Source organism: Somniosus microcephalus, chromosome 33 (assembly GCF_052327205.1).
Source record: "Somniosus microcephalus isolate GS21.2 chromosome 33, FLI_Smic_1.0, whole genome shotgun sequence".
Lineage (NCBI taxonomy): Eukaryota > Metazoa > Chordata > Chondrichthyes > Squaliformes > Somniosidae > Somniosus > Somniosus microcephalus.
Window position 1 is genome coordinate 13,940,548 of NC_141019.1, and position 27,270 is coordinate 13,967,817.

A 27,270-nucleotide genomic window follows, 5' to 3' on the forward strand; every position below is an offset into this window, starting at 1 on the left:
TGGGGTGCAGTTACCCTGGCACTGACTCTCACTGGAGTACAGTTCCCCTGGCACTGACTCTCACTGGCGTGCAGTTCCCCTGGCACTGACTCTCACTGGAGTACAGTTACCCTGGCACTGACTCTCACTGGAGTACAGTTACCCTGGCTCTGACTCTCACTGGAGTACAGTTACCCTGGCACTGACTCTCACTGGAGTACAGTTACCCTGGCACTGACTCTCACTGGAGTACAGTTAACCTGGCACTGACTCTCACTGGAGTACAGTTACCCTGGCACTGACTCTCACTGGAGTACAGTTACCCTGGCACTGACTCTCACTGGGGTACAGTTACCCAGGCTCTGACCCTCACTGGAGTACAGTTCCCCTGGCACTGACTCTCACTGGAGTACAGTTCCCCTGGCTCTGACTCTCACTGGAGTACAGTTCCCCTGGCACTGACTCTCACTGGAGTACAGTTCCCCTGGCACTGACTCTCACTGGAGTACAGTTACCCTGGCACTGACTCTCACTGGAGTACAGTTCCCCTGGCACTGACTCTCACTGGAGTACAGTTCCCCTGGCTCTGACTCTCACTGGAGCGCAGTTCCCCTGGCTCTGACTCTCACTGGAGCGCAGTTCCCCTGGCACTGACTCTCACTGGAGTACAGTTCCCCTGGCTCTGACTCTCACTCACTGCAGTGCAGTTCCCCTGGCTCTGACACTCACTGGAGTACAGTTACCCTGGCACTGACACTCACTGGAGTACAGTTCCCCTGGCTCTGACTCTCACTGGAGTACAGTTCCCCTGGCACTGACTCTCACTGGAGTACAGTTCCCCTGGCACTGACTCTCACTGGAGTACAGTTCCCCTGGCTCTGACTCTCACTGGAGTGCAGTTCCCCTGGCTCTGACTCTCACTGGAGTGCAGTTCCCCTGGCACTGACTCTCACTGGAGTACAGTTCCCCTGGCTCTGACACTCACTGGAGTGCAGTTCCCCTGGCTCTGACACTCACTGGAGTACAGTTCCCCTGGCTCTGACCCTCACTGGAGTACAGTTACCCTGGCACTGACACTCACTGGAGTGCAGTTCCCCTGGCACTGACTCTCACTGGAGTACAGTTCCCCTGGCTCTGACTCTCACTGGAGTGCAGTTCCCCTGGCTCTGACTCTCACTGGAGTGCAGTTCCCCTGGCTCTGACACTCACTGGAGTGCAGTTCCCCTGGCTCTGACACTCACTGGAGTACAGTTCCCCTGGCTCTGACACTCACTGGAGTGCAGTTACCCTGGCACTGACACTCACTGGAGTGCAGTTCCCCTGGCTCTGACACTCACTGGAGTGCAGTTCCCCTGGCTCTGACACTCACTGGAGTGCAGTTCCCCTGGCTCTGACAATCACTGGAGTACAGTTACCCTGGCTCTGACACTCACTGGAGTGCAGTTCCCCTGGCTCTGACACTCACTGGAGTGCAGTTCCCCTGGCTCTGACACTCACTGGAGTGCAGTTCCCCTGGCTCTGACACTCACTGGAGTGCAGTTCCCCTGGCTCTGACACTCACTGGAGTACAGTTACCCTGGCTCTGACACTCACTGGAGTGCAGTTCCCCTGGCTCTGACACTCACTGGAGTGCAGTTCCCCTGGCTCTGACACTCACTGGAGTACAGTTCCCCTGGCTCTGACCCTCACTGGAGTACAGTTCCCCTGGCTCTGACACTCACTGGAGTACAGTTACCCTGGCTCTGACAGTCACTGGAGTGCAGTTCCCCTGGCTCTGACACTCACTGGAGTACAGTTATCCTGGTGCGGGCCCCGGGAGGCAGCGGCAGTGCAGCAGAGCACGTCGAGAGAGCGGATTCAAAAGCAACAAAAAAACAAGGAGTGACATCACAGGACTGCAGGTAGGTGATTGGTTGGTGAGTATTAACGTTTTTTTTTCTATAAGCTAGGACAGTGGTTTAAACTAAGAGCGGGAAACTATAACGTACTTTATTCAATTTAAAACCTATCTAGATAAACGAATTATTATAACAACAACTTGTATTTATATAGCGCCTTTAACATAGCAAAAGGTCCCAAGGCACTTCAGAGGAGTATTTTAAGACAAAAAATTTGACTCAGAGCCACATAAGGATAAATTACGGCAGGTGACCAAAAGCTTGGTCAAAGAGGTAGGTTTTAAGGAGCGTCTTCATCGAAGATAGGAGCAGGAGTAGGCCATTCAGCCCCTCGAGCCTGTTCCGCCATTTAATGAGATCATGGCTGATCATCCAAACTCAGTACCCTGTCCCTGCTTTCTCCCCATATCCCTTGATCCCTTTAGCCTTAAGAAATATATCTAACTACTTCTTGAATATATTTAATAAGTTGGCCTCAGCTGCCTTCTGTGGTAGAGAATTCCACAGGTTCACCACTCTCTGGGTGAAGAAATTCCTCTTCATCTCAGTCCTAAATGGCCTACCCCTTATCCTTAGACTGTGACCCCTGGTTCTGGACTCCCCCGCCATTGGGAGCATCCTTCCTGCATCTAGTCTGTCTAGTCCTGTTAGAATTTTATAAGTTTCAATGAGATTCCCTCTCATTCTTCTAAACTCTAGCGAATATAAGCCCAATCGACCCAATCTCTCCTCATACGTCATTCCTGCCATCCCAGGTATCAGTCTGGTGAATCTTCGCTGCACTCCCTCCATGGCAAGAACATCCTTCCTCAGATAAGGCGACCAAAACTGCACACAATACTCAAGGTGTGGTCTCACCAAGGCCCTGCACAACTGCAGCAAGACATCCTTGCTCCTGTACTCGAATCCTCTCGCTATGAAGGCCAACATACCATTTGCCTTCTTAACCGCCTGCTGCACCTTCAGCGACTCGTGCACAAGGACACCCAGGTCTCTTCAAGGAGGAGAGAGAGGTAGCGAGGCGGATAGGTTTCGGCAGGGAATTCCAGAGCTTAGGGCCTAGGCAACAGAAGGCACGGCCACCAACAGTTGAGCGATTATAATCAGGGATGCTCAAGAAGGCAGAATTAGAGGAGCGCACATATCTCGGTGGGGTTGTGGGGCTGAAGGAGATTACAGAGATAGGAAGGGGCGAGGCAATGGAGGGATTTGAAAACAAGGATGAGAATTTTGAAATCGAGGCGTTGCTTAACCAATGTAGGTCAACGAGCACAGGGGTGATGGGCGAAAGGGACTTGATGCGAGTTAGGACACGGGCAGCTGAGTTTTGGATGACCTCAAGTTTACGTAGGGTGGAATGTGGGAGGCCAGCCAGGGGTGCGTTGGAATAGTCAAGTCTAGAGATAACAAAGGCATGGGTGAGGGTCAGCGGATGAGGTGAGGCAAGGGCAGAGATGGACGATATTACGGAGGTGGAAATAGGCGGTCTTTGTTAGGCTGCGGATATGTGGTCGGAAGCTCAATTCAGGGTCAAATATGACACCAAGGTTGTGAACAGTGTGGTTCAGCCTCAGACAGATGTTAGGGAGAGGGATGGTGTCAGTGGCTAGGGAACGGAGTTTGTGGCAGGGACCGAAAACAGTGGCTTCGGTCTTCCCAGTATTGTTATAACTATAAATAATCGTTGAATAAAGATTTTAACTAATTAAATAAATAAAACAAGGTTAGACTAAGATACGGCAGAGCAGGTTGTGTGTCTGGACTGCAGTATGTGGGAGTTTGTGGTCAGCGAGACTGTCCCGAGCGAACACTTCTGCAGGAGATGTCTCCGTCTCGAATCTCTCCTGTTCAGAGTCATTGAGCTGGAGTGCGAGTTGGAGACACTCCGACACATAAGAGTATCTGGACAGTTTGCTTCAGACTTCGGTCACACCTCGTAGAGAGGTGCAGGTTCAGAACAGGGTTGGTGTGACCGAGAGTGTGCAGAGTAAGGGGAACTCAGATAAGAAAGGGAACGAGAATCCATAGAAACTGATCCTATCCAACAGCTACAGTGTACTTGCTACCTGTGAGGATAAGGATAAAGTCTATCGGAAGGACAGAAAGAATGCGGACCATGGCACTTTGGAGCAGGAGGCTGTCCTAAGTGGGGAGGAGGAAGAGAGGAAGCGTAATGTGGTAGTTGTAGGGGATTCTATAATTAGGGGGACAGATAGCATCCTTTGTAAGCAAGATCAAGAGTCCCACATGGTATGTTACCTACCTGGTGCCAGTGTGAGGGACATTTCGAACCGGCTTGAAAGGATATTGGAGAGGGAGGGGGAGGATCCAGTCGCTGTGGTCCATGTTGGGACCAACAACATAGGGAAGAGTAGGCAAGAGGTCTTGTTTGGGGAGTACCAGGAACTAGGAGCTAAATTAAATAACAGGACCTCAGGGGTTATAATCTCTGGATTATTACCTGAGCCATGTGCAAATTGGCATCGGGATAAACTGATTAGGGAAGTGAACACGTGGCTAAAAGAGTGGTGTGGGAAAGAGGGATTCCATTTCATGGGGCACTGGCACCAGTATTGGGACTGGAAGGAACTGTACCGCTGGGACAGGCTCCACCTGAACCGGTCTAGCGGAAAGGATAAATAGGGCGGTCACAAGGACTTTAAACTAGTAAATGCAGGGGAGGGCTCAGGTGGAAATTGTAGTACAAATAGTAGTTCAAAAACAAACGAAAGGGAAGTGAGCAGAGTAGCAGTCAGAAATTGAGCTTTAAGCACTACATGTAAAGGGGAAAGTAGTGAGTAAAACATTAGAGCTGGAGGACAGGCTAGGGTGTAGGCCCAAATAAGCATTCTTTATACAAACGCACGGAGTATAAGGAATAAATTGAATGAACTGCAGGCACGAATTCACATTGGAGGGTATGACATGGTAGTCATTACTGAGACATGGCTGCAAGACGGTCAGGACTGGGAACTGAATATACCAAGTTATAAGGCCGACAGGAAAGATAGGGAAAATGGCAGAGGGGAGGAGTAGCCTTAGTGATTAAGGATGAAATCATTTCAATGATAAAAGAGGATATAAAGAGAGGTAAGCAGGCAGTGGAGACTTTGTGGGTAGAATTAAGAAATAGGAAAGGATCTAAGACTGTAGTGGGAGTTGTGTATAGGCCCCCTGGTAGCAGCTGTGAAGTGCTAGATTGTATAAATGCAGAGATTAGACAAGCATGTAGCAAAAGCAGAGTGGTTTTAATGGGGGATTTTAACTTTCATATAGATTGGGAAAAGCAGACTAGCACCTGTCAGAAAGGTAGTGAATTTCTTGTGTGTCCGGGATAGTTTTCTACAACAATATATCCTAGCGGCAACAAGGGGGCAAGCCATATTAGATTTAGTAATGAGCAATGAGCCAGATTTAGCTCACAGCCTAACGGTGCGTGAACATTTATCCAATAGCGATCATAACATGATCGAGTTCAACGTACCGTTTGAAAGGGAGAAACACGAAACAGCTACTAAGATTCTAGATTTGGATAAGACCGACTTCAAAGGGATGAGACAGAGACTGCCCACAGTAAATTGGACAAATCTGTTAATGGGTAAAATGACAGAAGATCAGTGGGAGATGTTCAAAAAAGAATTTAAGGTGATACAGAACCAGTTTATACCCCTGAGGGGCAAGAGCTCTAATTGCCCCAAAAAACAGCCATGAACAACTAAAGAGGTAAGGGACAGCATAAAACTAAAAGAAAAAACCTACAAAAATGCAAAAAAAGCACAGATCCCAGCGAATGGGAAAGATACAAAGAACAGCAAAGGGTCACAAAACAGATAGAGCTACAAAAAGGGAGCTTAAAAAGAAACTTGCAAGAGATGTCAAAATCAACACTGAGAATTTTTACAATTATATTAGGAAAAATGTTGGCCCATTAAAAACTGAAAGCGGTGATATTGTCAATGATAATAAGGAAATGGCGAACATGTTGAATAATTACTTTGCGTCAGTATTTACAGTAGAGGAAGAGGATAACATGCCGGAAATCCCAAGGAAACTAATATTATATCAGGGACAGGGAATCAATCAAATTAACATAAATAAAATAACAATAATGAAGAAAATAATGGCACTAAAGAGTGACAGATCCCCAGGACCAGATTTTTTCCATCCTAGGTTTTAAAGGAAGTAAGTGAGCGTATTGCCGATGCCCTAACTATAATCTTCCAAAGTTCTCTCGATTCAGGAACAGTTCCTTTAGATTGGAAAATTGCGCATGTAACTCCGCTTTTTAAGAATGGCGAGAGGGAAACCAGGGAATTATAGACTAGTTAGCCTAACATCTGTTGTCGGGAAATTGCTGGAGTCTATAATTAAGGATAGGGTGACCGAACACCTCAAATTCTCAGTTGATCAGAGAGAGCCAGCATGGATTTGTGAAAGGTAGGTCATGTCTGATAAACCGGATTGGATTTTTTGAGGAGGTGACTAAAGTAATGGACAGGGGAATGTCTATGGATGTTATTTATATGGACTTCCAGAAGGCATTTGATCATGTCCCATGTAAGAGACTGTTAACTAAGGTAGAAGGCCATGGAATTGAGGGCAAATTATTGACCTGGTTAGGAGACGGGCAGTAGGGATAATGGGCAGGTACTCAAATTGGCAGGATGTGACTAGTGGTGTCCCGCAGGGATCTGTGTTGGGACCTCAACTATTCACAGTATTTATTAATAACTTAGATGATGGCATAGAAAGTCATATATCCAAATTTGCTGATGACACAAAGATAGGCGGCATTGTAGGCGGTGTAGATGAAAGCATAAAATTACAAAGGGATCGTGACAGATTAAGTGAATGGGCAAAACTGTGGCAAATGGATTTCAATGTAGGCAAATGCGAGGTCATCCACTTTGGACCTAAAAAGGATAGAACAGGGTACTTTCTAAATGGTGAAAAGCTATAAACAGTGGAGGTCCAAAGAGACTTAGGGGGCCAGGTACATCGATCATTAAAATGTCATGAACAGGTACAGAAAATAATCAAAAAGGCTAATGGAATGCTGGCCTTTGTATCTAGAGGACTAGAATCCAAGGGGGTAGAAGTTATGCTGCAGCTGTACAAAGCCCTGGTTAGACCACACCTGGAGCACTGGGAGCAGTTCTGGGCACCACACCTTAGGAAGGATATACCGGCCTTGGAGGGAGTGCAGCGTAGGTTTACCAGAATGATACCCGGACTCCAAGGGTTAAGTTACGAGGAGAGATTACACAAATCAGGATTGTATTCCCTGGAATTTAGAAGGTTAAGGGGTGATCTGATCGAAGTTTTCAGGATATTAAGGGGAACAGATAGGGTAGATAGAGAGAAACTATTTCCGCTGGTTGGGGAGTCTAGGACTAGGGGGCACAGTCTAAAAATTAGAGCCAGACCTTTCAGGAGTGAAGTTAGGAAACACTTCTACACACAAAGGGTGGTAGAAGTTTAGAACTCTCTCCCACAAACAGCAATTGTTGCTCGGGGGTCAATTGTTCATTTTAAATCGGAGATTGATAGCTTTTGTTAACTCAAGATATTCTGGGTATGTGGAGTTAGGTCGCAGATCAGCCATGCTCTTATTGAATGGCAAAACAGGCTCGAGGAGCTCAATGGCCTTCTCCTTTTCCTATGTTCTTATGGCACTGACTTTCACTGGAGTACAGTTACCCTGGCACTGACTCTCACTGGGGTACAGTTACCCTGGCACTGACTCTCACTGGGGTACAGTTACCCTGGCACTGACTCTCACTGGGGTACAGTTACCCTGGCACTGACTCTCACTGGGGTACAGTTCCCCTGGCACTGACTCTCACTGGGGTACAGTTACCCTGGCACTGACTCTCACTGGGGTACAGTTACCCTGGCACTGACTCTCACTGGGGTACAGTTACCCTGGCACTGACTCTCACTGGGGTACAGTTACCCTGGCACTGACTCTCACTGGGGTACAGTTACCCTGGCACTGACTCTCACTGGGGTACAGTTCCCCTGGCACTGACTCTCACTGGGGTACAGTTACCCTGGCACTGACTCTCACTGGGGTACAGTTACCCTGGCACTGACTCTCACTGGGGTACAGTTACCCTGGCACTGACTCTCACTGGGGTACAGTTACCCTGGCACTGACTCTCACTGGGGTACAGTTACCCTGGCACTGACTCTCACTGGGGTACAGTTCCCCTGGCACTGACTCTCACTGGGGTACAGTTACCCTGGCACTGACTCTCACTGGGCTACAGTTCCCCTGGCACTGACTCTCACTGGGCTACAGTTCCCCTGGCACTGACTCTCACTGGGGTACAGTTCCCCTGGCACTGACTCTCACTGGGGTACAGTTCCCCTGGCACTGACTCTCACTGGGGTACAGTTCCCCTGGCACTGACTCTCACTGGGGTACAGTTCCCCTGGCACTGACTCTCACTGGGGTACAGTTCCCCTGGCACTGACTCTCACTGGAGTACAGTTCCCCTGGCTCTGACTCTCACTAGGGTACTGTTCCCCTGGCACTGACTCTCACTGGAGTACAGTTCCCCTGGCTCTGACTCTCACTGGGGTACAGTTCCCCTGGCACAGACTCTCACTGGGGTACAGTTCCCCTGGCACTGACTCTCACTGGGGTACAGTTACCCTTGCATTGACTCAACTCTTTTATTTATATATATAGATGAATTGGCCTCAATTGCCTTTTGTGGTAGAGAATTCCACAGGTTCACTCTGGGTGAAGAAATTCCTCCTCATCTCTCTCCTAAATGGCTTACCCCTTATCTTTAGACTGTGACCCCGGTTCTGGACTCCCCCGCCATCGGGAACATCCTTCAAGCATGTAGTCTGTCTAGTCCTGTTAGAATTTTATAAGTTTCAATGAGATCCCCTCTCATTCTTCTAAACTCCAGCGAATATAAGCCCAATCGACCCAATCTCTCCTCATACGTCATTCCTGCCATCCCAGGTATCAGTCTGGTGAATCTTCGCTGCACTCCCTCCATGGCAAGAACATCCTTCCTCAGATGAGGCAACCAAAACTGCACACAATACTCAAGGTGTGGTCTCACCAAGGCCCTGTACAACTGCAGCAAGACATCCTTGCTCCTGTACTCAAACCCTCTCACTATGAAGGCCAACATACCATTTGCCTTCTTAACCGCCTGCTGCACCTGCATGCTTACCTTCAGCGACTGATGCACAAGGACACCCAGGTCTCGTTGCACTTCCCCTTCTCCCAATCTATTGCCGTTCAGATAATAATCCGCCTTCCTGTTTTTGCCACCGAAGTGGATAACCTCGCATTTATCCACATTATACTGCATCTGCCATGTATCTGCCCAATCACCCAACCTGTCCAAATCATACTGGAGTTTCTCTGCATTCTCCTCACAGCACACACGCCCACCCAGCTTTGTGTCGTCTGCAAATTTGGAGATGTTACATCTAGTTCCCTCGTCTAGATCATTAATATATATTGTGAATAGCTGGGGTCCTAGCACCGATTCCTGCGGCACCCCACTAGTCACTGTCTGCCACTCGGAAAAAGACCCGTTTATTCCAACTCTTTGCTTCCTGTCTGCCAACCAGTTCTCTATCCAGGTCAGTACCTTACCCCAATCCAATATGCTTTAACTTTACACGCTAATCCCTTTTGCGGGACCTTATCGAAAGCCTTCTGAATGTCCAAATACACCACATCCACTGGTTCTCCCTTATCTATTCTACCAGTTACATCCTCAAAAAATTCCAGTAGATTAGTCGAGCACGATTTACCTTTTGTAAATCCATGTTGACTTTGTCCGATCCTGTCATTGTTTTCCAAGTGCTCTGCTGTTACATCTTTTATTATGGACTCTAGCATTTTCCCCACTACCGATGTCAGGCTTACCAGCCTATAATTCCCCGTTTTCTCTCTACCAACTTTTATAAATAGTGGGGTTACATTAGCTACCTTCCAATCCATGGGAACTGTTCCAGAGTCCATAGAATTTTGGAAGATGACCAGCAATGCATCTACTATTTCTAGAGCCACTTCCTTAAGTACCCTAGGATGTAGATTATCAGGCCCTGGGGATTTATCGGCCTTCAATCCCGTCAATTTCCCCAACACCATTTCCCTACAAATACTGCTTTCATTCAGTTCCTCCCTCTCATTAGACCCTATGTTCCCCGACATCTCTGGGAGGTTATTTGTGTCCTCCTTTTGTGAAGACAGAACCAAATTATGTATTTAATTGGTCTGCCATTTCTTTGTTACCCATTATAAAATCCCCTGATTCTGACTGCAAGGGACCTACACTTGACTTCACCAATCTTTTTCTCTTCACATATCTATAGAAGCTTTTACAGTCAGTTTTTATGTTACCTGCAAGCTTACTCTCATATTCTATTTTCCCCCTCTTATTTAATCTCTTTGTCCTCCTTTGCTGAATCCTAAACTGCTTCCAATACTCAGGTTTGCTGCTTTTTCTGGCCAATTTATATGTCCTCTCCTTGGATCTTATGCTATCCCTAATTTCCCTTGTTAGCCACGGTTGAGTCACCTTTTTTGTTTTATTTTTATGCCAAACAGGGATGAACAAATTCTGTAGTTCATCCATGCGATCTTTACCCTGGCACTGACTCCCACTGGAGTACAGTTACCCTGGCACTGACTCTCACTGGAGTACAGTTACCCTGGCACTGACTCTCACTGGAGTACAGTTACCCTGGCACTGACTCTCACTGGAGTACAGTTAACCTGGCACTGACTCTCACTGGAGTACAGCTACCCTGGCACTGACTCTCACTGGAGTACAGTTACCCTGGCACTGACTCTCACTGGAGTACAGTTACCCTGGCACTGACTCTCACTGGAGTACAGTTACCCTGGCACTGACTCTCACTGGGCTACAGTTCCCCTGGCACTGACTCTCACTGGGGTACAATTACCCTGGCCCTGACTCTCACTGCAGTACAGTTACCCTGGCACTGACTCTCACTGGGGTACAGTTACCCTGGCACTGACTCTCACTGGAGTACAGTTACCCTGGCACTGACTCTCACTGGGCTACAGTTCCCCTGGCACTGACTCCCACTGGGGTACAATTACCCTGGCCCTGACTCTCACTGCAGTACAGTTACCCTGGCACTGACTCTCACTGGGGTACAGTTACCCTGGCACTGACTCTCACTGGAGTACAGTTACCCTGGCCCTGACTCTCACTGGGCTACAGTTACCCTGGCATTGACTCTCACTGGGCTACAGTTCCCCTGGCACTGACTCTCACTGGAGCACAGTTACCCTGGCCCTGACTCTCACTGGGCTACAGTTACCCTGGCACTGACTCTCACTGGGGTACAGTTACCCTGGCACTGACTCTCACTGGAGTACAGTTCCCCTGGCACTGACTCTCACTGGGGTACAGTTACCCTGGCACTGACTCTCACTGGGCTACAGTTCCCCTGGCACTGACTCTCACTGGAGTACAGTTCCCCTGGCACTGACTCTCACTGGGGTACAGTTCCCCTGGCACTGACTCTCACTGGGGTACAGTTCCCCTGGCACTGACTCTCACTGGGGTACAGTTCCCCTGGCACTGACTCTCACTGGGGTACAGTTCCCCTGGCACTGACTCTCACTGGAGTACAGTTCCCCTGGCTCTGACTCTCACTGGGTTACAGTTCCCCTGGCACTGACTCTCACTGGAGTACAGTTCCCCTGGCACTGACTCTCACTGGGGTACAGTTCCCCTGGCACTGACTCTCACTGGGGTACAGTTACCCTGGCACTGACTCAACTCTTTTATTTATATATATAGATGAATTGGCCTCAATTGCCTTTTGTGGTAGAGAATTCCACAGGTTCACTCTGGGTGAAGAAATTCCTCCTCATCTCTCTCCTAAATGGCTTACCCCTTATCTTTAGACTGTGACCCCTGGTTCTGGACTCCCCCGCCATCGGGAACATCCTTCAAGCATGTAGTCTGTCTAGTCCTGTTAGAATTTTATAAGTTTCAATGAGATCCCCTCTCATTCTTCTAAACTCCAGCGAATATAAGCCCAATCGACCCAATCTCTCCTCATACGTCATTCCTGCCACCCCAGGTATCAGTCTGGTGAATCTTCGCTGCACTCCCTCCATGGCAAGAACATCCTTCCTCAGATGAGGCAACCAAAACTGCACACAATACTCAAGGTGTGGTCTCACCAAGGCCCTGTACAACTGCAGCATGACATCCTTGCTCCTGTACACGAATCCTCTCACTATGAACGCCAACATACCATTTGCCTTCTTAACCGCCTGCTGCACCTGCATGCTTACCTTCAGCGACTGATGCACAAGGACACCCAGGTCTCGTTGCACTTCCCCTTCTCCCAATCTATTGCCGTTCAGATAATAATCCGCCTTCCTGTTTTTGCCATCGAAGTGGATAACCTCGCATTTATCCACATTATACTGCATCTGCCATGTATCTGCCCAATCACCCAACCTGTCCAAATCATACTGGAGTTTCTCTGCATTCTCCTCACAGTACACACGCCCACCCAGCTTTGTGTCGTCTGCAAATTTGGAGATGTTACATCTAGTTCCCTTGTCTAGATCATTAATATATATTGTGAATAACTGGGGTCCTAGCACCGATTCCTGCGGCACCCCACTAGTCACTGTCTGCCACTCGGAAAAAGACCCGTTTATTCCAACTCTTTGCTTCCTGTCTGCCAACCAGTTCTCTATCCAGGTCAGTACCTTACCCCAATCCCATATGCTTTAACTTTACACGCTAATCCCTTTTGCGGGACCTTATCGAAAGCCTTCTGAAAGTCCAAATACACCACATCCACTGGTTCTCCCTTATCTATTCTACCAGTTACATCCTCAAAAAATCCCAGTAGATTAGTCGAGCACGATTTACCTTTTGTAAATCCATGTTGACTTTGTCCGATCCTGTCATTGTTTTCCAAGTGCTCTGCTATTACATATTTTATTATGGACTCTAGCATTTTCCCCACTACCGATGTCAGGCTTACTAGTCTATAATTCCCCGTTTTCTCTCTACCAACTTTTTTGAATAGTGGGGTTACATTAGCTACCTTCCAATCCATGGGAACTGTTCCAGAGTCTATAGAATTTTGGAAGATGACCAGCAATGCATCTACTATTTCTAGAGCCACTTCCTTAAGTACCCTAGGATGTAGATTATCAGGCCCTGGGGATTTATCGGCCTTCAATCCCGTCAATTTCCCTAACACCATTTCCCTACAAATACTGATTTCATTCAATTCCTCCCTCTCATTAGACCCTATGTTCCCCGACATCTCTGGGAGGTTATTTGTGTCCTCCTTTGTGACGACAGAACCAAATTATGTATTTAGTTGGTACGCCATTTCTTTGTTACCCATTATAAAATCCCCTGATTCTGACTGCAAGGGACCTACACTTGACTTCACCAATCTTTTTCTCTTCACATATCTATAGAAGCTTTTACAGTCAGTTTTTATGTTACCTGCAAGCTTACTCTCATATTCTATTTTCCCCCTCTTATTTAATCTCTTTGTCCTCCTTTGCTGAATCCTAAACTGCTTCCAATACTCAGGTTTGCTTCTTTTTCTGGCCAATTTATATGTCCTCTCCTTGGATCTTATGCTATCCCTAATTTCCCTTGTTAGCCACGGTTGAGTCACATTTTTTGTTTTATTTTTATGCCAAACAGGGATGAACAAATTCTGTAGTTCATCCATGCGATCTTTACCCTGGCACTGACTCTCACTGGAGTACAGTTACCCTGGCACTGACTCTCACTGGAGTACAGTTACCCTGGCACTGACTCTCACTGGAGTACAGTTACCCTGGCACTGACTCTCACTGGAGTACAGTTACCCTGGCACTGACTCCCACTGGAGTACAGTTACCCTGGCACTGACTCTCACTGGAGTACAGTTACCCTGGCACTGACTCTCACTGGAGTACAGTTACCCTGGCACTGACTCCCACTGGTGTACAGTTACCCTGGCACTGACTCCCACTGGAGTACAGTTACCCTGGCACTGACTCCCACTGGAGTACAGTTACCCTGGCACTGACTCCCACTGGAGTACAGTTACCCTGGCACTGACTCTCACTGGAGAAAAGTTACCCTGGCACTGACTCTCACTGGAGTACAGTTACCCTGGCACTGACTCTCACTGGAGTACAGTTACCCTGGCACTGACTCTCAATGGGGTAGTTACCCTGGCACTGACTCCCACTGGAGTACAGTTACCCTGGCCCTGACTCTCACTGCAGTACAGTTACCCTGGCACTGACTCTCAATGGGGTAGTTACCCTGGCACTGACTCCCACTGGAGTACAGTTACCCTGGCCCTGACTCTCACTGGAGTGCAGTTACCCTGGCACTGACTCTCACTGGAGTGCAGTTACCCTGGCACTGAGTCTCACTGGGGTACAGTTACCCTGGCACTGAGTCTCACTGGGGTACAGTTACCCTGGCACTGACTCCCACTGGAGCACAGTTACCCTGGCACTGACTCTCACTGGAGCACAGTTACCCTGGCACTGACTCTCACTGGAGTACAGTTACCCTGGCACTGACTCTCACTGGAGTACAGTTACCCTGGCACTGACTCTCACTGGAGTACAGTTACCCTGGCACTGACTCTCACTGGAGTACAGTTACCCTGGCACTGACTCTCACTGGAGAAAAGTTACCCTGGCTCTGACTCTCACTGGAGTACAGTTACCCTGGCACTGACTCTCACTGGAGTACAGTTACCCTGGCACTGACTCTCACTGGAGAAAAGTTACCCTGGCACTGACTCTCACTGGGGTACAGTTACCCTGGCACTGACTCTCACTGGAGTACAGTTACCCTGGCACTGACTCTCACTGGAGTACAGTTACCCTGGCACTGACTCTCACTGGAGAAAAGTTACCCTGGCACTGACTCTCACTGGAGAAAAGTTACCCTGGCACTGACTCTCACTGGAGTACAGTTACCCTGGCACTGACTCTCACTGGAGTACAGTTACCCTGGCACTGACTCTCACTGGAGTACAGTTACCCTGGCACTGACTCTCAATGGGGTAGTTACCCTGGCACTGACTCCCACTGGAGTACAGTTACCCTGGCACTGACTCTCACTGGAGTACAGTTACCCTGGCACTGACTCTCAATGGGGTAGTTACCCTGGCACTGACTCCCACTGGAGCACAGTTCCCCTGGCACTGACTCTCACTGGAGTACAGTTACCCTGGCACTGACTCTCACTGGAGTACAGTTACCCTGGCACTGACTCTCACTGGAGTACAGTTACCCTGGCACTGACTCTCAATGGGGTAGTTACCCTGGCACTGACTCCCACTGGAGTACAGTTACCCTGGCACTGACTCTCACTGGAGTGCAGTTACCCTGGCACTGACTCGCACTGGGGTACAGTTACCCTGGCACTGACTCCCACTGGAGTACAGTTACCCTGGCACTGACTCTCACTGGAGTACAGTTACCCTGGCACTGACTCTCACTGGAGTACAGTTACCCTGGCACTGACTCTCAATGGGGTAGTTACCCTGGCACTGACTCCCACTGGAGTACAGTTACCCTGGCACTGACTCTCACTGGAGTACAGTTACCCTGGCACTGACTCTCAATGGGGTAGTTACCCTGGCACTGACTCCCACTGGAGCACAGTTACCCTGGCACTGACTCTCACTGGAGTACAGTTACCCTGGCACTGACTCTCACTGGAGTACAGTTACCCTGGCACTGACTCTCACTGGAGTACAGTTACCCTGGCACTGACTCCCACTGGAGTACAGTTACCCTGGCACTGACTCTCACTGGAGTACAGTTACCCTGGCACTGACTCTCACTGGAGCACAGTTACCCTGGCACTGACTCTCACTGGAGTACAGTTACCCTGGCACTGACTCTCACTGGAGTACAGTTACCCTGGCACTGACTCTCACTGGAGTACAGTTACCCTGGCACTGACTCTCACTGGAGAAAAGTTACCCTGGCACTGACTCTCACTGGAGAAAAGTTACCCTGGCACTGACTCTCACTGGAGTACAGTTACCCTGGCACTGACTCTCACTGGAGTACAGTTACCCTGGCACTGACTCTCACTGGAGTACAGTTACCCTGGCACTGACTCTCAATGGGGTAGTTACCCTGGCACTGACTCCCACTGGAGTACAGTTACCCTGGCACTGACTCTCACTGGAGTGCAGTTACCCTGGCACTGACTCGCACTGGGGTACAGTTACCCTGGCACTGACTCTCACTGGAGTACAGTTACCCTGGCACTGACTCTCACTGGAGTGCAGTTACCCTGGCACTGACTCTCACTGGGGTACAGTTACCCTGGCACTGAGTCTCACTGGAGTGCAGTTACCCTGGCACTGACTCTCACTGGGGTACAGTTACCCTGGCACTGAGTCTCACTGGGGTACAGTTACCCTGGCACTGACTCTCACTGGAGTACAGTTACCCTGGCACTGACTCTCACTGGAGTACAGTTCCTCTGTCACTGACTCGCACTGGGGTACTGTTCCTCTTGCTCCAGCCGTGTTCGAGGGCCACTCTTCATGTGTGTGCCCGGACGATGTCACACTATCAATTGTCACACTATTGTCCTCCAGCAAGAAGTGCAACCAGAGTAGCAACCCTGCTGTCTCCCCCACCCCCACCCCCCACCCCCAGCACCCAATTTCATATCCTTGTCCTCGTAATTAAATCCCTTCCTAACGACGCACCTCCTGAGCTTTGCACCCTATCATTAGTCTTACTTCCCCTCTCGCACCCTTCATAAGAACATAAGAAATAGGAGCAGGAGTCGGCCATTTGGCACTTGAGCATGCTCCGCCATTCAATAAGATCATGGCTGATCATCGACCTCAACTCCACTTAACCGCCCGCCCCCCACAACCCTCGACTCCCCTGTAGCTCAAACATCTGTCTATCTCAGCCATGAATATATTCAATAACTCCGCCTCCAGAGTCCTCTGGCTCTGTGCATCCTCCCCTATCTTCACCCCACCATTGGTTTCAGTAACTTCACCCTCCTCTCTGGAACTTAAACCCCTCTGCCTACCTACTTCTGTGCCCTCCTTTTAAAAAAATACTGATTGAAACCCATCCTTTCAACCAAACCTTCAGTCACCTCTCCACACCCCTCTTCCTTGGCTTGGCATCTGTTCCTCTGTGTATGTCGTCGTGAAGCATCTGCGGGCAGTTTGTTTGTTAAAGGCTCTATATAAATGTGGAGAGAATGGGAAATAGTTTGGTCTTTTCGAGTTCTTTACAGTGGGAGTCAGTGTGAGCTGGTTGGAGCTGTTGGCTTTACGTAGCGAGAGTTAATGAGAAATAGTTTGGGTCATTGGAATTTTGTACAGTGGGAATGAATGGCTTTGTCTGATTGAATTCTGTACATGGGAGTGAATTTGGAACGGTTGGGTCATTTTGACTTCTGTACCGTAGGAGTGAACCATAACAAATTACTTGCTGAAGTGTCACACTCCTATTTAATGCTCGTGATCCTGATCTGAATATTGATTGGAAAAAGACAGGTGTTCAAATGGAGTAAAAGAAATGATTTTTTGGCCATTGAAGTACCTGGCGGCTTTTTCTAAAATTTGTAATCATTATGTTCTGTGTGCACCTCCCCACTCTGATTTGCCTTTTGCCTCCAGTTTGGTGCAAATTAATTTTTTAGTTACTTATTTTGTCAGCAGTGTCCTGTCCCTCAGCTCACCTGTAGCCCTCCTGCTCCTGATACGCTAGCTGGACGAGCTCTATTTCTTCCACTGTCCTGCTGCTTGTAACACATAGGAGGTGCTGACAGAGTGCGTGGTGCTTCACAGAGAGAGGAAACTAGGGAAGACCAGAGAGAAAATCAGCCCGTACTCCCGAGTGCTGCATCAACAGCACTATTGGCAGCAATCTGAAAACTCGTACTCACCCACATTTTGATCAGAAAATCATGGACAGCCCTGGATGGGGGGGGGGCAGAAGATGTAAAAGAACAGGGAGAAAAAGTAGGGGTGGAGAGGAAAATATATGTGAATAGACAGTCATAACATGGAATAATAATAATTCTGCCATTTGTCCTGAAATGTGTACTTTATTCAGTGAAAGTCTCTTTTTTTGTCCGTTCTAAATATTTTCTGCAATTCTTTTTGATGGGAATACCATTTGACAGAGCCTGTGCCTATCAGAATGTGTATATTGTACCAGTGGTCATGTACCCCCATATTGTGAATTGCAAGAATTTCTAAGGGCTTGTCCAGGGTCTTGGCAGTAAGCATGTCGAGCATTGTGTGTGAATATTGTGCCTTTCAGATTCTGGTAGTCGGTGAAGATGGCTCCTTCATGGTTAAATCTCCCAAGACTCACATCTGCGAGCAATGCAGCGCAGCTTTCCGGACTAACTACCACCTGCAGAGGCACATCCTCATCCACACAGGTAGAACACAAGGACCATGGCGTGTACAGAGCTCACAGTAAGATAAAGAATGTGCACACTTTCAGAAGAAAATACCACTGCAGCCAAACTCTTGTTACAGATATCAGAAGACTATTAAGGCCCCTACTATTTAATAAGAACTCTTTTCTTCTTTAAGGTTTGACTAGTGGAGTTTTTTGAGTATTCATAAAATGGTTTTCTTTGATCATGAAATGAGCACATGTTTACATTTTTCTCCCTCCAATTTTCTACTCTCTTCCTCCCAATGAAGTCACTAGGGTTATAGTTCCACAGGTACCTCATCCAAGTGGCCATCCTACTTGTGTTAGCCTAAACAGTGAATGTCAGCAGGTTATTTTAGCATGGCAGAGCCCGATCCTGTCCTTGCTAGACATGGAGGCATCCACGCTCTCCAGCAGGGGTCATTGGGTAGCGATTGGGATCAGGAACCCTGGCGAATGAGCCTTTCACCCTGGGACAATGAAACCAGTTGTAGGGCTCCAACTGCTACCCTGGCTGAAATCAGCTAACACAACACATACTGGGGACCAAATTTGGGTGGTGTACTTACCAGCTGAACCATCAATGGAGTTTTTTAATTGCATTCTTTAGAAAACCCCAGTCAGTATTCTCTGGTGTGGTAAATATTTTGACATTTTTGAACGGAGGTTTTAGGAAGTGGATACATATCACATAAATCTCCTCGTGCAAGTCAGGCCTTCACACAGGTTTCCGTGACCTGGGAACCTGAGCTCTCTCTGACTTACACACGGGTGTGATGAATGTATATGTGGCCAGTTGGCATTAAAATTGTGTGTGACTTTTACACTGCTGAAACCAGTACACACTGGCTTTTACTCTTTGATTTTGTAAATCATTTGGTTCAGTTCAGCCTTTATAGGTGTAGGGTGCAAATTTCAAATGCATTTTCAAACTACAGAAAATAAACAGATGACCATGCCTTTTTTTCTCCCCTCTTCTGAACATGCTGCCTCTTGTTGGGAGTACGGTTCCGCAGATGTCAGCCGCCCTCCAGTATCTCGATCAACTGGCCAGTCCTCTGGTGTAAGTGTAGACAGTCTGTGTCACTGGACTGTTTGACTGAGGGGGGGAGGGGGTGGGGATATCACAGCTAAGCCCCATCCTGCCCTCATTTGAAGTCCACACTTTTCAGTATGTGTTACTGGGCTGTGATCCGGAGAGGGAACCCTGGCTGTTCCCCTCCTCCCTCCCCCATCCCTAGCTCAGGAATGCTGCAGCTCCTACAACCATCCCAGCTGAGGTCAGCTAACTAAGCACAGGATTTGAACCTGGGACTTTCCTTGTCTGTTTGGCTCGGTGATGTGTTAAACAGTGAATTTGCCTATTGCTCAGGCTCAAGGGGCTACTCCTGTTTCTATGATCCATGGGTGGAACTGATCCTACTTTTTCAACAACACTCTAAATCAGTGAGTTCCTTTGACTGTTACTCATGTTCAATTTCAAAAGGCCAACCGCTGAACACAGTGATGCATTGTGTAACCTGCCTCTTGTTTCAGACTTGGAGTGTAAGGTTTTCAAAGTACTCAGCAACAGCTTTTACCATCACATGATTCTGTGCCTTCAATCTGCTGGCATCAGATTCATTCCTTATTATGTATCTAAGCATCATGTAACAAATTGGATCGAAATATTTTTCTAACCCTGTAACCTGTCAAAAACGAAGCCCAAACTCAATCTTAATGCAGCTGTGAACTGGGAAAGTTCAATGTACCAAGTGGTTTGTACACAGGTTCTGTTGTAACAAGGTTTGACTGTAAGTTGAATTCACTTTGGGCCTTTGTTTCTTTTCAGTAACTTGGCGCTAACCTGAATACTTTGTAGAAGTGAAGTATCCTGCAGCTAATTGCTTGCACTGCTGTGTATTCTGCTCGATTTATAAGTGCAGTAGATGCAGATTAGTTTAAAAAAAGATGGAAATACTAGGTGTATGCAGGATAGCAAGAAACCAAAAAGGGGCAACTTGCAGTTGTTAATTATGATGCACATACAGAAAGCTGAGTATTCTGGTAAAATATGTGTAATCTTTCAGTAACCCAGACCCTTCTACGACAAGAGTGCACCATTTACATTGCAATCAAACATAATATATGAGAATTGCCAAAAATAAGATTAGAAGCCATAGAGCCTTGGGCAGAAAGGGAAAAAACGGTGTTAATTATGCTGAAGAGTTGAAGCTTACCAGCACTGTTATAAAACATGAAAGATGGTTCTCATGAGGTGCCATCACCAGAAACCTTTCATCATCTTAGTCTTGTAAAACACACTGATCCATTTGTTCCTCTCTGAAATATTGAACATAACTCACCATATTCACCAAACCTTACTTCTAACACCAACTTAAACGTCAGTCGTTTTTTGGATTTGTTCTCGGGATGTGGGCAACACCACATTTACTGCCCATCCTTCGTTACCCTGAGGGCATTAAGAGTCAACCACGTAGTGTGAGACTAGAGTGACGTGTAGGCCAGACTAGGTAAGGGCGGCAGGTTCCCCTCCCTGAAGGATGTTAGTGAACCAGTTGAGTTTTTACAGCAATCTGGCAGCTTTTCCTGGTCGTTTACCGGGTGTCAACCCACAAATTACCAGATTTATTGAATTCAATTTCATAACTGACCCGGGTGGGATTTGAACTGCTGACCTCTGGCTCGCTGATCCAGTGCCAGAACCACTGGGCGACCACACCGTCCAGTGAGTATTAAACTGACCTGCTTTTGATTTAGTTCACTCAACAATTTGTTTTTCATAAGTTTATTAGCAGACAAGTCAAAATTGTGGGCCTGTTTCAACAGTGAATGGCAGATGCATTGGCATTTTCACTTCTGATTTGCATTGGCCAGATGAATTTTGAATTTTCTTCATTTGAAAAACTATGTGATGGGCCAGGGCCCAGAGAGCAGGATGCAACAAAGGTAAAAAGAGCGAGGAAGAATATCAAAGGCCCAATTTAAACTCCCACACCCGTCAAGAACGCGGCGTGCAATGGGTAAAAATAGAGGCAGCGTCCTTCCCTCTGGAAGTATGCCACACTCGCCTCGTGCCACCAGGCCCCAGGAGTTGGGCCTAAGCTATGGTAATGAGGCCCAGGAGTGAAAATGGTTCAGGCCTCAAGCCTTCCTCTCCCCCCTCGCTCTCCTCTCCCCCCCCTCGCTCTCCTCTCCCCCCTCGCTCTCCTCTCCCCCCTCGCTTTCCTCTCCCCCCTCGCTTTCCTCTCCCCCCTCGCTTTCCTCTCCCCCCTCGCCCTCCTCTCCCCTCCCTCGCCCTCCTCTCCCCCCCTCGCTCTCCTCTCCCCCCTCGCTCTCCTCTCCCCCCTCGCTTTCTTCTCCCCGCTCGCCCTCCTCTCCCCTCCCTCGCCCTCCTCTCCCCTCCCTCGCCCTCCTCTCCCACCCTCGCCCTCCTCTCCCCTCCCTCGCTCTCCTCTCCCCCCCCTCGCTCTCCTCTCCCCCCCTCGCTCTCCTCTCCCCCCCTCGCTCTCCTCTCCCCCCTCGCTCTCCTCTCCCACCCTCGCTCTCCTCTCCCCCCCTCGCTCTCCTCTCCCCCCCCTCGCTCTCCTCTCCCCCCCTCGCTCTCCTCTCCCCCCTCGCTTTCCTCTCCCCCCTAGCTTTCCTCTCCCCCCTCGCTTTCCTCTCCCCCCCTCGCCCTCCTCTCCCCTCCCTCGCCCTCCTCTCCCCTCCCTCGCCCTCCTCTCCCCCCCTCGCTCTCCTCTCCCCCCCTCGCTCTCCTCTCCCCCCCTCGCTCTCCTCTCCCCCCCTCGCTCTCCTCTCCCCCCCTCGCTCTCCTCTCCCCCCCTCGCTCTCCTCTCCCCCCTCGCTTTCCTCTCCCCCCTCGCTTTCCTCTCCCCCTCGCTCCTCTCCCCCCTCGCCCTCCTCTCCCCTCCCTCGCCCTCCTCTCCCCTCCCTCGCTCTCCTCTCCCCCCCCTCGCTCTCCTCTCCCCCCCTCGCTCTCCTCTCCCCCCCTCGCTCTCCTCTCCCCCCCTCGCTCTCCTCTCCCCCCCTCGCTCTCCTCTCCCCCCCTCGCTCTCCTCTCCCCCCCTCGCCCTCCTCTCCCCACCCTCGCTCTCCTCTCCCCACCTCGCTCCCCTCTCCCCCCCTCGCCCTCCTCTCCCCCCCTCGCCCTCCTCTCCCCCCCTCGCTCTCCTCTCCCCCCCTCGCTCTCCTCTCCCCCCCTCGCTCTCCTCTCCCCCCCTCGCTCTCCTCTCCCCCCCCTCGCTCTCCTCTCCCCCCCTCGCTCTCCTCTCCCCAACTCGCTCTCCTCTCCCCCCTCGCTTTCCTCTCCCCCCTCGCTTTCCTCTCCCCCCTCGCTTTCCTCTCCCCCCTCGCTTTCCTCTCCCCCCTCGCTTTCCTCTCCCCCCTCGCCCTCCTCTCCCCTCCCTCGCCCTCCTCTCCCCCCCTCGCTCTCCTCTCCCCCCCTCGCTCCCCTCTCCTCCCCTCGCTCTCCTCTCCTCCCCTCGCTCTCCTCTCCCCCCCTCGCTCTCCTCTCCCCCCCCTCGCTCTCCTCTCCCCCCCTCGCTCTCCTCTCCCCCCTCGCTTTCCTCTCCCCCTCGCTTTCCTCTCCCCCCTCGCTTTCCTCTCCCCCCTCGCCCTCCTCTCCCCTCCCTCGCCCTCCTCTCCCCCCCTCGCTCTCCTCTCCCCACCTCGCTCTCCTCTCTCCCCCTCGCTCTCCTCTCCCCCCTCGCTTTCCTCTCCCCCCTCGCTTTCCTCTCCCCCCTCGCCCTCCTCTCCCCTCCCTCGCCCTCCTCTCCCCTCCCTCGCCCTCCTCTCCCCTCCCTCGCTCTCCTCTCCCCCCCTCGCTCCCCTCTCCCCCCCTCGCTTTCCTCTCCCCCTCGCCCTCCTCTCCCCACCCTCGCTCCCCTCTCCCCCCCCTCGCTCTCCTCTCCCCCCTCGCTCTCCTCTCCCCACCTCGCTCTCCTCTCCCCACCTCGCTCTCCTCTCCCCCCCCCTCGCTCTCCTCTCCCCCCCTCGCTCCCCTCTCCCCCTCCCCCTCGCTCCCTCTCCCCGCCTTGCTCCCCTCTCCCCCCCCTCGCCCTCCTCTCCCCCCCTCGCCCTCCTCTCCCCCCCTCGCTCTCCTCTCCCCCCCTCGCTCTCCTCTCCCCCCCCTCGCTCTCCTCTCCCCCCTCGCTCTCCTCTCCCCCCCTCGCTCTCCTCTCCCCCCCCTCGCTCTCCTCTCCCCCCCTCGCTCTCCTCTCCCCCCTCGCTCCCCTCTCCCCCCCTCGCTCCCCTCTCCCCACCTCGCTCTCCTCTCCCCCCCTCGCTCTCCTCTCCCCCCCCTCGCTCTCCTCTCCCCCCCCTCGCTTTCCTCTCCCCCCCTCGCCCTCCTCTCCCCACCCTCGCTCTCCTCTCCCCCCCTCGCTCCCCTCTCCCCCCTCGCCCTCCTCTCCCCCCCTCGCTCTCCTCTCCCCGCCTCGCTCTCCTCTCCCCCCCTCGCTCTCCTCTCCCCCCCTCGCTCTCCTCTCCCCCCCTCGCTCTCCTCTCCCCCCCCTCGCTCCCCTCTCCCCCCCTCGCTCCCCTCTCCCCCCCTCGCTCTCCTCTCCCCTCCCTCGCCCTCCTCTCCCCCCCTCGCTCTCCTCTGCCCCCCTCGCTCTCCTCTCCCCCCCTCGCTCTCCTCTTCCCCCCTCGCTCCTCTCCCCCCCCTCGCTCCCCTCTCCCCCCCTCGCTCCCCTCTCCCCCCCTCGCTCTCCTCTCCCCCTCGCTCTCCTCTCCCCCCTCGCTCTCCTCTCCCCCCCTCGCTCTCCTCTCCCCCCCCTCGCTCTCCTCTCCCCCCCTCGCTCCCCTCTCCCCCCCTCGTTCCCCTCTCCCCCCCCCTCGCTCTCCTCTCCCCCCCTCGCTCCCCTCTCCCTCCCTCGCTCTCCTCTCCCTCCCTCGCTCTCCTCTCCCCCCCTCGCCCTCCTCTCCCCCCTCGCTCCCCTCTCCCCCCCTCGCTCCCCTCTCCCCCCCTCGCTCCCCTCTCCCCCCCTCGCTCTCCTCTCCCCCTCGCCCTCCTCTCCCCCCTCGCTCCCCTCTCCCCCCCTCGCTCTCCTCTCCCCCCCTCGCTCTCCTCTCCCCCCCTCGCTCTCCTCTCCCCCCCTCGCTCTCCTCTCCCCCCCTCGCTCTCCTCTCCCCCCCCTCGCTCTCCTCTCCCCCCCCTCGCTCTCCTCTCCCCCCCCTCGCTCTCCTCTCCCCCCCTCGCTCTCCTCTCCCCCCCCTCGCCTCCTCCTCTCCCCCCCTCGCTCTCCTCTCCCCCCCTCGCTCTCCTCTCCCCCCTCGCTCCCCTCTCCCCCCCTCGCTCCCCTCTCCCCCCCTCGCTCTCCTCTCCCCCCTCGCTCTCCTCTCCCCCCCTCGCTCCTCTCTCCCCCCCTCGCTCCCCTCGCCCTCCTCTCCCCCCTCGCTCTCCTCTCCCCCCCTCGCTCTCCTCTCCCCCCCTCGCTCTCCTCTCCCCCCTCGCTCTCCTCTCCCCCCCTCGCTCTCCTCTCCCCCCTCGCTCTCCTCTCCCCCCCTCGCTCCCCTCTCCCCCCCTCGCTCCCCTCTCCCCCCCTCGCTCCCCTCTCCCCCCTCGCTCTCCTCTCCCCCCCTCGCTCTCCTCTCCCCCCCTCGCTCTCCTCTCCCCCCTCGCTCCCCTCTCCCCCCCTCGCTCCCCTCTCCCCCCCTCGCTCCCCTCTCCCCCCCTCGCCCTCCTCTCCCCCCCTCGCTCTCCTCTCCCCCCCTCGCTCTCCTCTCCCCCCCCTCGCTCTCCTCTCCCCCCCTCGCTCTCCTCTCCCCCCCTCGCTCTCCTCTCCCCCCCTCGCTCTCCTCTCCCCCCCTCGCTCCCCTCTCCCCCCCTCGCCCTCCTCTCCCCCCCCCTCGCCATCCTCTCCCCCCCTCGCTCCCCTCTCCCCCCTCGCTCCCCTCTCCCCCCCTCGCCTCTCCTCTCCCCCCTCGCTCCCCTCTCCCCCCCTCGCTCTCCTCTCCCTCCCCTCTCCTCCCCTCTCCCCCCCTCGCCCCTCTCTCCCCCCCTCGCCCTCCTCTCCCCCCCTCGCTCCCCTCTCCCCCCCCCCTCGCCCTCCTCTCCCTCCCCTCGCTCTCCTCTCCCCCCCCTCGCTCCCCTCTCCCTTCCTCGCTCCCCTCTCCCCCCCTCGCCCTCCTCTCCCCCCTCGCTCTCCTCTCCCCCCCTCACTCCCCTCTCCCCCCCTCGCTCTCCTCTCCCCCCCTCGCTCCCCTCTCCCCCCCTCGCTCTCCTCTCCCCCCTCGCTCTCCTCTCCCCCCCTCGCTCCCCTCTCCCCCCCTCGCTCTCCTCTCCCCCCCCTCGCTCTCCTCTCCCCCCCTCGCTCTCCTCTCCCCCCCTCGCTCTCCTCTTCCCCCCGCTCGCTCCCCTCCCCCCTCGCTCCCCCTCGCTCCCCTCTCCCCCCCTCGCTCCTCTCTCCCCCCGCTCGCTCCCCTCTCCCCCCCCCTCGCTCCCCTCTCCCCCCCTCGCTCCCCTCTCCCCCCCCTCGCTCTCCTCTCCCCCCCCTCGCTCTCCTCTCCCCCCCTCGCTCCCCTCTCCCCCCCCTCGCTCCCCTCTCCCCCCCTCGCTCTCCTCTCCCCCCCCTCGCTCCCCTCTCCCCCCCTCGCTCCCCTCTCCCCCCCCTCGCTCCCCTCTCCCCCCCTCGCTCTCCTCTCCCCCCCTCGCTCTCCTCTCCCCCCCTCGCTCCCCTCTCTCCCCCCCTCGCTCCCCTCTCCCCCCCTCGCTCTCCTCTCCCCCCCTCGCTCTCCTCTCCCCCCCTCGCTCCCCTCTCCCCCCCGCTCGCTCCCCTCTCCCCCCCTCGCTCTCCTCTCCCCCACTCGCTCTCCTCTCCCCCCCTCGCTCCCCTCTCCCCCCCCTCGCTCCCCTCTCCCCCCTCGCTCCCCTCTCCCCCCCTCGCTCCCCTCTCCCCCCCTCGCTCCCCTCTCCCCCCCTCCGCTCTCCTCTCCCCCCCTCGCTCCCCTCTCCCCCCCTCGCTCCCCTCTCCCCCCCTCGCTCCCCTCTCCCCCCCCTCGCTCCCCTCTCCCCCCCCTCGCTCTCCTCTCCCCCCCTCGCTCCCCTCTCCCCCCCTCGCTCCCCTCTCCCCCCCTCGCTCCCCTCTCCCCCCCTCGCTCTCCTCTCCCCCCCTCGCTCCCCTCTCCCCCCCTCGCTCCCTCCCCCCTCGCCCTCCTCTCCCCCCCCTCGCTCCCCTCTCCCCCCTCGCTCCCCTCTCCCCCCTCTCGCTCTCCTCTCCCCCCTCGCTCCCCTCTCCCCCCCTCGCTCCCCTCTCCCCCCCTCGCTCTCCTCTCCCCCCCTCGCTCTCCTCTCCCCCCCTCGCTCCCCTCTCCCCCCCTCGCTCCCCTCTCCCCCCCTCGCTCTCCTCTCCCCCCCCTCGCTCCCCTCTCCCCCCCTCGCTCCCCTCTCCCCCCCCTCGCTCTCCTCTCCCCCCCTCGCTCCCCTCTCCCCCCCTCGCTCCCCTCTCCCCCCCTCGCTCCCCTCTCCCCCCCTCGCTCTCCTCTCCCCCCCTCGCTCTCCTCTCCCCCCCCTCGCTCCCCTCTCCCCCCCTCGCTCTCCCTCTCCCCCCCCTCGCTCCCCTCTCCCCCCTCGCTCCCCTCTCCCCCCCTCGCTCCCCTCTCCCCCCCTCGCTCCCCTCTCCCCCCCTCGCTCTCCTCTCCCCCCCTCGCTCTCCTCTCCCCCCCCTCGCTCTCCTCTCCCCCCCTCGCTCTCCCTCTCCCCCCCTCGCTCCCCTCTCCCCCCCTCGCTCCCCTCTCCCCCCCTCGCTCTCCTCTCCCCCCCCTCGCTCTCCTCTCCCCCCTCGCTCCTCCTCTCCCCACCCTCGCTCTCCTCTCCCCCCCTCGCTCCCCTCTCCCCCCTCGCCCTCCTCTCCCCCCCTCGCTCTCCTCTCCCCGCCTCGCTCTCCTCTCCCCCCCTCGCTCTCCTCTCCCCCCCTCGCTCTCCTCTCC

The 27,270-nt window shown here is 53.5% G+C and overlaps 2 protein-coding genes across 5 annotated transcripts in view; both read left to right on the forward strand.

The window, feature by feature from the left end:
• The window catches only part of LOC147096972 (uncharacterized), an 81,654-nt gene extending 59,992 nt beyond the window's left edge, over nucleotides 1-21,662 (forward strand). The window contains exons 5-6 of one of the 3 annotated variants that reach the window (XR_015074451.1): nucleotides 18,214-18,337; nucleotides 19,356-19,435. Coding sequence is in view for 2 of the 3 variants with exons in the window: in XM_085972670.1 (XP_085828796.1) it covers nucleotides 18,214-18,337; nucleotides 19,356-19,438 (207 nt within the window). In the remaining variant the exon portion in view is untranslated. Of the gene's footprint in view, nucleotides 1-18,213; nucleotides 18,338-19,355 lie in introns of all 3 variants that reach the window. The other 2 variants (XM_085972670.1, XM_085972671.1) reach the window with 2 other exon arrangements.
• Nucleotides 1-27,270, forward strand: part of LOC147096970 (uncharacterized) — a 1,290,222-nt gene that overhangs the window by 379,319 nt on the left and 883,633 nt on the right. The gene's annotated exons all lie outside the window — the stretch shown is intronic.